A 10,910-nucleotide genomic window follows, 5' to 3' on the forward strand; every position below is an offset into this window, starting at 1 on the left:
CTCGTTCCGGCTGCTGGGTGGGCCGGACATGCGCACATGGGAGGCCCCGCCCCGTTTGCCCCGGAAGTGCATTCTTAGTCCGCTGAGCGCGTACGGAGGACGACATCGTAGTGGCAGTGGAGGCTGAAAAGGCGACGGGACTGTTGCCTCTGGTGCAGGTGGAAAGCGGAGCGAGAGCGGCGGCTCCAGAGCCCGGAGTTCCCAAGGAGATTGCAGACGTGAGCGAGGGGCGCCTGCGACGGGGGCGCAGGCTGAGGGCGGGCCGCTGCGTCGCCCCCTCCCCGGGGAATGTCGGGCCTTTGTGTCCCCGGAGCCCTCCGCTTGCTTGGTAGTCTCCAAAGACCCATTGGGATTGGGTCAAGGTAGCAGCTCACATGGCGCTTTCCGTGTAACCGAGGACCCCTCTGAGCATTAATTTCCGTTAGTTGACAGGCTTTGAGGTCCGGGAGTCACTCGGTCCCTCGGAGCCTCAGTTTGTTTAACTGGAATGGGGGTAACAGCGATCACCGGTTCCAGAACAACTAAGTAATAAGTAAGGTCCTGGGAGCAGAGTGCCTAGCGCCGCGCCGAAGGCCACCAGAGTCAGCCGGCCGCATTTCGCCAGCAAAGCCCCGAGGTTAAATGACTTTCCCACCAGTCAGACTGCGATGCCTTGTCTGCTTCTCTCTCCTGCCCATTGGCCTCGCAGAACGTGCGACAGGAGCTCCCGATAATGAACTGTTTGCCAGGTTTAAGGAGATAATAGCATGTTCATCAAATGCTGTTATTCATCCCTGCTCGTCCTCCGCCCCAGAGGCCGCCTCTTCTCAGTTCTTAAAGCCATCTTTACCTTTGTCAACAATTTTTTTCTGGGTGTGCTGGTTTCAGACGCGACCTGCTGACTTATTACGTGATTGATGAGGTCTTATTTCTGCCTCCCACCTACTCCCGCTTCACCCTGCTACCCTGGATAGGATTATATATCACGAACTTTAGTCAAATCGTTTGTTCTGTGTTCTGAGACTTTCGAAAATATTCTTCGTTGCTAAGGCAAGTAACATGTTCATCTCTGCTGCTTTTCCTGTACTGTTCTCCCCTACCCCGAAGCTAATTCATGTCTTCATTTTTCCTGTTAGCCTGATTTTCTTTTCCTCCTGTTAATTTTTCCACAAAGTTCCAGCACCTCAAACGGTGGTAGACTGTATTTTCCCACAGGTTTAAACGAATTGGGTTTTTTGTTGTTGTTTTTTAAATTTCCCCCATAGAAGTGTCCCTCCCAGATGCTGACATACTCTTGTTTCACTTTGTTCTGGTTGCTCACCTTACAGAGAAGCAGTTGTCCTAGAACTTTCTGTCAGTGCTTTCCTGGGTTGGCTTGTTTTCAGTCTATCTCCTCTTCCTCCTGTCAGCCCATCGCAGGATAGGTTTTGAAGACATTGATTGATGGATTGATTGATTTTGAGTCCTTGGTTATCTGAAAATGGCTTTATTTACACTCACAGTTTGGGTATAAAATGAAAATTCTGGGTTGCAAATCCCCATTGAGAACTGTGGGAGTATTGCTTCTCTTATATGCTCAGTTCTGAGAGCTCTAGCCCCATTCTGCTTTCTGACCTTTCGCTTCTGATCTTTTGTCTGTGCAAATGGAAGATTTGCCTCATTGCGGTGAAGTTTCGTGATCCATTTATTGAGTCTATTTGTTTCTATTGGAAAAAATGGATCCTTTCAGTCCCAGGACATTTTCTTTTAGTTTTTTGATCATGGTTTTGTGCTAGCTCTTTGATAATGTTTACTTCTTTGATAATACTCTGTGTTTCTTTTTGTTTTCTCTCTGGAATTTCATCAAGGTTCTTGCACTGCCTCATGTGTTTTCTTTTGTTTTCCTTATGAGAGATTTCTTTGATTCTTACCTCCAAGACCTCGTATTAACTTTTTTGTTTGGATCACCTCTTTTTTTACTTTCCAAGAGTTTGTTCCGGTTTTAATTCCCCCTGCTAACCCTTGGGAAGGTGTTGTCATCGTCTATTGTTTCCCATCAGGTTTATTTTTTTCTCAGCTGTGGTGATTCTTCGTGTCTGTTATGTGAAGTTGCCAGCTCTGTGTGTGAGAGCCATGCTTCTTATCTGGTGAGTCTCACTGCCCAATAGGCCTGGCAAGGAGCTGGCGTTTTCTTTGGGGCATGAGGCACCCCATTTGTCAATGTCTGAGAATACTTTTCCTGGTGCCCCTGGTGCTCCTTCCCCAGAAAAGTCTCCTGAAGTACCCCCTGAGCTGGGGGCCTCTGAGCTGGGCCACCTGCTTTTGGACATGGTGTAGGGAGGGGCACACTGCCTGCTGGTCAGTGGGCAGCTTTTGATGAAACACCCTCTTCAACCTGGCCCTCACCCACAGCCTCTCTGTGCCTGCCTCTCTCAGCCCAGAGGCCCCTCATTCCAGTTCTGAGATTCAAATTGATCTGCCCAGGAGCCCAGGTACCTGTGCAGAGACCTTCATCCCAGGCTGTGAGCTCTTGGTTCATTCGGGATAGGGGTACTGCTAGGGGAGGGACAACACATGTGCAGTGGGCTTCAAGTAACCAGCAGTTTCGGTTTCGGTTTTCAATGGGTTACTGGTTTTACCCTAATTGGTGAGCGGGGCCGGCCGAGTGGCGCATTGGTTAAGAGCTGGCTTGGGACACCAGAGGGCCATTGGTTAAGAGCTGGCTTGGGACACCAGAGGGCCCCCCGTTCGGATCCCACATATGAGGACCAGTGACACTGCCCTCCACAGCTAAGATGCTGAACAACAGCTCAGCCTGGAACTGGGCTGCCTGTGAGACACCAACGACGGTGTAGGCTGCAGCCCCTGCTGCAGTGGGTTGCCATGGGCTACCCATGTGTAGCCAGCAGCCGCCATGAGCGGCCATCCAGAAGCCGGCGACTGATCTGCCTCGCCCAGGAAAAGCGCAATGATGGTGCCAACTTGGGCCAGTGAAGCAACGTCCTCCACAGCTAGACTGAAGAACAAAGGAAAGCAACTTGTCTGTTCTCCTTCCCCCAATTCCCCAGCGCTGTTCCCATCACCCAATTCCCCAATAAAAGTCTTTAAAATAATAATAATAATTGGTGAGCGGTTGAGTATTTACATGGGTTTGTATTTCCCTAAGTCAATCAGACTTTCTGGACAGGGGCTTTTCCCAACCCCAGCCAGCCACTGGCAACCTAGGAGCTTATCTGGCCATTTAGGATCGAGGGATGAGGGGATGGGGGGGAGGGGCAGCAGGAGTATGGGAGGAGGGGCAAACGTGGGAGGAATGGTCCCCTTGGCTGCCCATCCACCAGTCCCGGGGAGGCCCCAGTGACAGCCACCAGGTTCTGCAAGCTCACTGCTTCTCCCCTTTGTTCTCCAGGTTTCTCCCCAGTCTGATAAAACCCCAAGGCCCTCACCATGGACTTCCAGCATCGCCCCGGGGGCAAGACCGGGAGTGGAGGGGTGGCCTCCTCCTCGGAGAGCAACCGGGACCGCAGGGAGCGCCTCCGGCAGCTAGCCCTGGAGACCATTGATATCAACAAGGTGAGGTAGGGCTGGAGGGGGCTCCCCACCACCTCCCTTCTCACCAGGGAGCCACGTTCCAGATGTCATGCCCTCTACCCCTGAGCAGCCACCCAGATCTATGGGCCACAGGTTCCTCATCTGTAAACAAGGGAACTTGATCTAGCAGGTCTCCACTGCCCACCCAAGACCACCAGCTGTCAGTGACCCCACATTTGAAGGGTTTTTCTCTGTGTAAGGGGTTTGGTCATGTTTAATTACCCAGTGGCGTGGGGAAGCAGTGGTGAGGGCCATGATGGCATCATGTGGGTTGGTACCATTCCAGCCACAGGCAGTGAAGAGCAGATGTTTGTTTAGCTGCACAGAGCTGTTGGTAGACCAAGCCTCCCCTGCCCACACACTGCTGACAGCGGGGGCGCTCATCCTCTGGGGGCCATTATCGGCACTGCAGGGTGTTGAGCAGCATGCCTGCCCCCACCCACTCAATGCCAGAAGCACTCCCAGTGTGATAACCACAGATGTCCCCCAGTGGCCCCTGGGGCTCAGTGGCCCAGGTGAGAGCCCAGTGGTCAGTGTGTGGTTCCCTTCGACTTTGAAACCCTCCGAGGTATGTGGGCCCTTGCCTGTGAGGCCGGTTCTGTTACTGTCCCCGTTTTCCAGGTGAGGAAAACAGTCATGCAAAGGGAGGGATCGTCATTGCCAAAGATGACACAGCCATTGTCCAGTGGGGTTAGGATTCAGCCCTGCCAGTCAGTCTGCTCCACACCTGCCCCCGGTGCCTCAGTTTATGGACAGTCAGCTGTCCAGCCCACAGGACTTGCAGAGACATGGGTCTCCATGGTCTTTCCTTTAATCCTCTTACTTATCCGGCCTGTGCTGCAACACTTGGGAAAGCTGGTGGGGTTTGCTGCCAGATCCCAGGCCGGAGAGATGGATGGCCAGTACTGTTTGGCCAGATGGAAAGCAATGCTGTTTGGGCCCTGCCTCCTAGACCCCAAACTGCCACAAATGTGGGGCCAGGGACTCCCCAGAGATACCCACTACTAAGGGGGGGGCCAGGGACCAGCAGTGTCAACTCCAGCCCTGCCGAGTAGACCCCATATCCACAGGGCCCCAGGTGGTCCTGTAGTGCTGCCCTGGGAGTACCCTGCCAGGCCAGCCCTAGGCTTTTCCTAGTCCTCGGTCCCGCGCAGACAGGGCTGCGGGGCCACAGGGTGCCATCTCCCATGGTCTAACCGGCTGTGCCTCCGTCCCCAGGACCCTTACTTCATGAAGAATCACCTGGGTTCATACGAATGCAAGCTGTGCCTGACGCTGCACAACAACGAGGTGAATTCTCAGCACTGCTCCCCACGCGTCCCCAGGCCCAGCCAGCAGGAAACGCTGTCCCGTCCTGCCCCCCACCCCCCGCCCCAATTCTCTTGGCTCTTGTTAACCTGACTCGTCGTTCAGAATGCTGCCGAATGGCGAAGGGGCTCTGACTGGGACCCGCTGGTCACTCCATGTGAAGGCCAAGCCCCTTTGTCCCCAACCTCTGACCAGCGCTCCCAGCCCCCGGAGGTCACCACTGCTATGCATTTGCTGCTCGCACATTTTCCTTTAATACTGTTGGTACCGTTGCCACACAGATGTGCGTCTGTGAGCATGGGGCATTTTTGGAAAGTTCTACATTGGGGTTTGAGGTCTCATGGTATGGCTTCTGTTCATTTTATTTAATAACCATTTGGTTGTCCACATGATAGACTGACAAGTGCTCACCAGGCAGTAATGAGCAGGCCCCGTTTGTCCTTTCCCATGTTGTCAGACGTCCGCTTTGTTTTAGAATTTATTTACAACCATGGACAGTGCACCATTGAATATCCTTGAATGTCAGGATATTCATATCCATGAATATCCTTTCTGCATTGTGGACACTGGGGCCCTGCTCCCAGTGGGCACGCGCGACACCAGGCCCATCCCGCTCACTTTTTCCTGAACTGTGCCCCTGTGTTCCCACTCCAGGGGAGCTACCTCGCGCACACCCAGGGGAAAAAGCACCAGACCAACTTGTGAGTATGTCACTCCCACACCCAGGGTCAGAAGCTGGTGCTTCCCTAGCATCTGTGAGCCACACCAGATGATGGCGCAGAGGTGGTCTGGGGCCAGCCTGGCCTGTAGTCAGAGCACTGAGCTTTTCCGAGCATGGGGGTGTGGGCGGTGCAGTTGCCTAGGTGTGAGGAGAATGACGGGATGCACCTCTCACTCGGCAAGAGTGAGGGTTTTATAAATGAAGAGGAGACAGGTAGGATTCTCCGAAGGCTCCCTAGTAAGGGACATTGGGAAATGTGACAAGAAGAGAAAGGTGCCCTTGCCTGTCCCATCCCCACCCAGCCCCCTCCTAACCCCCTCACCTAGCAAAGGCACTCCAAGGTCGTGCAGGGGCAGGGTAGCTCCTGGCACTGGGGCCTGTGGCCTTGGTGGCGTGTGTGTGTGTGTAGGGACCACAGTGCCGTGTTCATCCCACCTGCAGGGCCCGGCGAGCTGCCAAGGAGGCCAAAGAGGCCCCAGCCCAGCCGGCGCCAGAGAAGGTCAAGGTAGAGGTGAAGAAATTTGTGAAGATTGGCCGCCCGGGCTACAAAGGTAAGTCTATTTGGGGAGTGGGGATGCCACAGCTGACACCAGTGGGAGTGACCCATCCCTGAGCCACACAGATAATGCTGTTCACTGGCCTTCACTCGCCCACCCACCTGGGCCCTGTCCCACCTTCCTGACGTGATCCTGTCTCCAAGCACAACTGCTGAGCACAGCGTCCCTTGTGCGCGTCAGTGTCGTGGGAGCTCATAATTCTTCACATTCCTGGGAAGATGAGTGAAGGGTGGGAGGGACAGCAAGCCTGATGTGTCCTTCTCCTGTGAGCTTGGAGCTTGGCTCCTTTTAATCTGGACCAAAAGTAGAGTGGGAGAGTGAGGGTCTGTTAGCAGCAGCTTACTCGGTGGGACCATTGGCATAGAGGAGGGCTCTGAGTTACCTGAGCCGAAAAGCCAGATATGTGACCCAGCTGGAACACAAGGGACTGTGTTCTAACAAAAGGTGGGGGTGTCTTGTGGGTGACTGGCTTTGCAGACGGGACATAGCACGCAAAGGCCCTGGGGCAGGCCAGCTTGCCGAATGAGGGCGGGAGTGTCAGGATCCAAGTGCTCAGCCACCAGAGGCCTTTTGGCCATAATAGGCTGTCTGGTCCCTGTCCTGAGTATAGCTGGGGGATGTTGGAGGGCTTAAAGAGGAGTGTGACATGCCTGGGAGCTGTGCGGAGAATGGTCTGGAAGTCCCAGGAGCTCTGATGCAAAGGGCACCCTCTCCAGGAGGAAGGGGTGCAGGCCTCACTAGACCCCCACCCCCAGTGCGCGGTCCTCAGTGCTGTCCCAGGCCTTGGGTGAGGGTAACAATGTCCGTTCTCCCACCGCCACCCTTGTGGACTTGAGCAGGCGGTGCCTGCAGCACAGAGCCCTCCCAGGCCTGGGCGGTGCCCTCCAGCCAGGTAACCTCCCCCAGTGTCCCACCCTCCGTTAATGGGTCCTTAGTTTGGGAGGGCAACGAGCCGGCCTGGACCTGAGACCCTCGTGTGTTGCAGTGACCAAGCAGAGGGACACGGAGATGGGCCAGCAGAGCCTTCTTTTCCAGGTGAGATGAGGGGCCTGGTTGTGAGGGAAGGGGCTCCGGAAGGCTGTGCTGCCACCTGGCCATGTCCCCGCAGATCGACTACCCCGAGATCGCTGAGGGCATCATGCCGCGCCACCGCTTTATGTCAGCCTACGAGCAGAGGATCGAGCCCCCTGATCGGCGGTGGCAGTACCTGCTGATGGCTGCCGAGCCCTATGAGACCATTGCCTTCAAGGTAGCGTGTGCTAGTCCCTGCCCCTATCCCTTAGCCCCGCCCACTCAAGGTGCCCCTTCCTGATAAGGCCTTGCCTATAGGGTGGGAAGGGGTGTCCCAAGGTGGTGCCCGCCAAGAGCAGAACCCCCGCATGTTCAGCAATGACAAGCCTCTGTGCTGAGCTGGTCAGGGATTCTGTGACTGCATCCTGTGTCCTGGCAGACAACGGTGAACAACACAGCGCAAACCATGTTTTCCCTGGGGCGGTGGGGTCGCTAAGCGCAGAGCTAGAATGTAAGCCACACCTGCTACCCAAAAAAACTGAGCCCTAGCATTTCACAAGGGTGTGTTCGGACTGGGCCATCTCCAGGGCTGAGGAGCAGTCTCTGCCCAAACCTGGGCCCTTGGGGGTTTTTTAAGGCCTGTCTCCAGCCCCTCCGCTGCGCAGGTGCCAAGCAGGGAGATTGACAAGGCCGAGGGCAAGTTTTGGACTCACTGGAACCGGGAAACCAAGCAGGTAAGTCGCTCCAGGTCTGGGCAGCTCCAGGACCTTCTAGCCACTGCCCTGGCAAGCCTGTCCCCCAACACAAGGCCCTGAGGAGCCCTACTCAGCTCTTCCCTTCCTCTCCAGTTCTTTCTCCAGTTTCACTTCAAGATGGAGAAGCCTCCGGCCCCGCCGAGTCTCCCTGCCGGGCCTCCTGGGGTGAAGCGGCCACCACCCCCACTGATGAATGGTTTGCCCCCACGGCCGCCACTGCCTGAGTCTTTGCCCCCACCCCCTCCAGGAGGCCTGCCTCTGCCCCCCATGCCACCCAGTGGGCCTGCACCCTCAGGACCCCCAGGCCCTCCCCAGCTGCCACCCCCAGCTCCTGGGATCCACCCGCCAGCACCAGTGGTCCACCCACCAACATCTGGGGTCCATCCCCCAGCACCAGTGGTCCACCCACCAACATCTGGGGTCCATCCTCCTGCTCCTGGGGTCCACCCTCCAGCTCCAGGTGTCCATCCTCCAGCCCCAGGGGTCCACCCTCCTCCATCTGCTGGAGTCCACCCACAGGCCCCAGGGGTACACCCACCGGCTCCTGCAGTTCACCCCCAGGCTCCAGGGGTCCACCCCCCAACTTCAGGGATCCACCCCCCTCCTCCTGGGGTTCATCCTCCAGCTCCTGGGGTCCACCCCCAGCCTCCAGGAGTTCACCCCTCCAATCCTGGGGTCCACCCCCCGGCTCCTATGCCCCCAATGCTGAGGCCCCCGCTGCCCTCAGAGGGCCCTGGGAGCATTCCACCTCCTCCCCCAGCCAACTGAAGAGCTATGCCCTCTTCCTGCAAGTTTGCGTTTCTGTTTTCCTGTATTTTCTCCCAGAGCAAAGTTTGATGTTTCTGTATAGAGCTGTGCTGTCCCCCCAGACCTCATTAAAAAGCCTCTCTGGCGCCTGGATGTACTGCTGTGTCGGTGGGTTGGCTGAGGGGCAGATGGGCATAGTGGCACTCACTCTCCTGCAGGGGCTCCTCCACCACATGCAGGGGCAGCTCAGAGTTAGGCTTTCAGTCCCTGTGGCCCACCAGGACGGTGGTGGGTGCCCTGATGTGTCAGCTGTGTCCTGGAGACTGCAGGGTGGAGGACAGACTGCCCTTTAGCAGCAGGTCTGGGGGAGGGAGAGCAAAGCAGAGGTTCCCTGCTGTCCTCAGGCTCTCCAGGCCAAGCTGCCTGTGCTCCCGAGAGTCCTCAGGTAAATGGGCAGGAGATTTGAGCCCCAGTCAGGTCTGGACACTGGCCTGTTCTCCAGGGCAGGGGCTCTGCCCCTCTGCCCTCCTATAGTCCTGACCCCAGAGCTGTTGATGTTTGGCCCATCTGGGCCAGTCACTCCCTGCTTGCATTCCCACTCCTCTCCGAAGGGAAATTCTCATCAAGGACAGCTGGACAAATCAGTCACAGGCCTCACTTTGTATCACTGGTGGAAAGGAGATAGAGATGGCCGGCTGGAACAGAATTGGCTTTGAGAAGGCCCAGGCTTGCAGCAGACATGGGTGCTGGCCCCCAAGGTCACATCCCAGAAGGAGATAGGGTCTGTCTTCCGGCACAAACACCCCAGGCTCACCCTCCATATAAGCAGGGGCAACCCAGCCCCTTGCAACTCCCAGGATGCGGGCTGCACCTCTCTCTCGGTTGGCCCTGGTGCTGTGGGCGATGGGGACCCTGCTGAAGGCCAGGACCCCCAGAGAAGAGGCCTTACCTGGGGAGCCCCCTGCAGACACCAGAGGTCTCATCTTCCACCAAGACTGGGACTGGCCGCCCTCGGGTGTCTGGCTCCCAGGCAGCCTGCAGGATCCCCTGTGCCTGATGACGCTGGGCAGGGACAGCAACGGGAGCAGTGCCCCACTGCGGGTGGTGGGGGCCCTGAGTGGCTATGAGCAGGCCTTCCTGGAAGCCGTGTGGCATGCCCACTGGGGGCCCCATGACCTAGCTACCTTTGGGGTCTGCACCCCCAGCCAAGGGCATGCTGCCCTGCCTCCTCTGCGGTGGCTTCAAGAGTGGCTGGGAGAGCCCAGAGGGCGGCGGCTGGTGATCCTGCACCTGGAGGAAGGTATGTGGGGGCCCAGGCTGGGCGGGAGACCCCACTCTGGTCCCCAACCACCACTTAAATTACATGGTGACTACCATTCTCCCAGTAACACCCCAGCCTCCTGGGGAAGTTGCTGATGACCCTGCTCCCTTAGGCTGGGCTATGGGTCTGTGGCCTGAGAGGTGTGTGCCCTTTCTTATCTTTGCCATGTCTGGGGGTTGGGAGTCCCCAGTGCCCAGCTCCCAGATCTCCTCTCCTGCATTGCTGGGGAAGGCGGCCCCTCCATCCTGGAAGGAACCCGTGGAAGGGGCCAGCAATCCTAAAGGTCCCGTGGAGGAATGCCCCTTCTGCACACTAGGCAGCCTGGGGTGGGAGGTGGCCTGTCCCCAGGCACCACTGGTCTCAGACCCACTTCAGGGAAAGGGGCTGCCCAGGTGATTCTTGTGGGCCTCCCTCTAGATCCCCAAACTCAAAGACCATGTCAGTCCTTCCAGCCACCTGTGTCCTGGCAAAGCCCTGCACCTGGTGTCTAGGGATGTCCAACCTCTCCCACTAGTTCCCCAAGGCTCCTAGTGGGGGTGAGCTCCCTGCAGGGCTGCAGGACAGACTTGGAGGAAGGGCTCAGCCTCAGTGGCTCAGGCGTCCCCCTTCCCCATTGTCCTGGCGGCAGTGACGTGGGAGCCAACACCCTCGCTGAGGTTCCAGGAGCCCCCACCTGGAGAAATCAGCTCCCCGGAGTTGGCGTTGCTGGTGCTGTACCCTGGGCCTGGCCCTGAGGTCACTGTCACAGGAGCTGGGCTGCCGAGTGCCCAGGTACCAGGGTTGAGTAGGGCATTTCCTCGCCCCCAGGAGCCCTCACCCATGGCTGGGGAGGTGGGATCCGGTTTCAAAGGGTCTGCACTGAAGAGAAAAGCTCCTGGTGTCCAGGGCGGAACCTTGAAGGGCAACCGTCAGAGCAGGGGCATCCCTCTCCACTCCCCCCC

The 10,910-nt window shown here is 57.2% G+C and overlaps 2 protein-coding genes across 2 annotated transcripts in view; both read left to right on the forward strand.

Moving 5' to 3' along the window:
• The first annotated feature begins 63 nt into the window (after positions 1-63).
• SF3A2 (splicing factor 3a subunit 2) lies at positions 64-8,794 on the forward strand. Its single transcript, XM_019657293.1, has 9 exons — positions 64-218; positions 3,368-3,531; positions 4,768-4,839; positions 5,512-5,558; positions 6,020-6,129; positions 7,121-7,170; positions 7,244-7,384; positions 7,812-7,880; positions 7,995-8,794. The coding sequence occupies exons 2-9, from the start codon at positions 3,406-3,408 to the stop codon at positions 8,667-8,669; spliced, it is 1,290 nt and encodes a 429-aa protein (XP_019512838.1). The 5' UTR covers positions 64-218; positions 3,368-3,405; the 3' UTR covers positions 8,670-8,794.
• Positions 8,795-8,911: 117 nt separating this feature from the next.
• AMH (anti-Mullerian hormone) overlaps positions 8,912-10,910 on the forward strand; it is an 8,472-nt gene continuing 6,473 nt past the window's right edge. Inside the window, exons 1-2 of the mRNA XM_019657297.1 lie at positions 8,912-9,948; positions 10,598-10,740. Coding sequence (XP_019512842.1) covers positions 9,507-9,948; positions 10,598-10,740 — 585 coding nt within the window. The 5' untranslated portion in view covers positions 8,912-9,506. The remainder of the gene's footprint in view (positions 9,949-10,597; positions 10,741-10,910) is intronic.

This window comes from Hipposideros armiger, unplaced genomic scaffold (assembly GCF_001890085.2).
Source record: "Hipposideros armiger isolate ML-2016 unplaced genomic scaffold, ASM189008v1 scaffold_275, whole genome shotgun sequence".
Lineage (NCBI taxonomy): Eukaryota > Metazoa > Chordata > Mammalia > Chiroptera > Hipposideridae > Hipposideros > Hipposideros armiger.

What these genes read in the sequence shown, in the direction of transcription:
- SF3A2 (XM_019657293.1), top strand. Translation starts at nt 3,406, where the DNA reads ATGGACTTCCAGCATCGCCCCGGGGGCAAGACCGGGAGTGGAGGGGTG. An exon ending in AAAAAGCACCAGACCAACTT is followed by an intron (nt 5,559 to 6,019) that starts GTGAGTATGTCA and finishes TCCCACCTGCAG; the next exon opens with GGCCCGGCGAGCTGCCAAGG. An exon ending in ATGAGACCATTGCCTTCAAG is followed by an intron (nt 7,385 to 7,811) that starts GTAGCGTGTGCT and finishes TCCGCTGCGCAG; the next exon opens with GTGCCAAGCAGGGAGATTGA.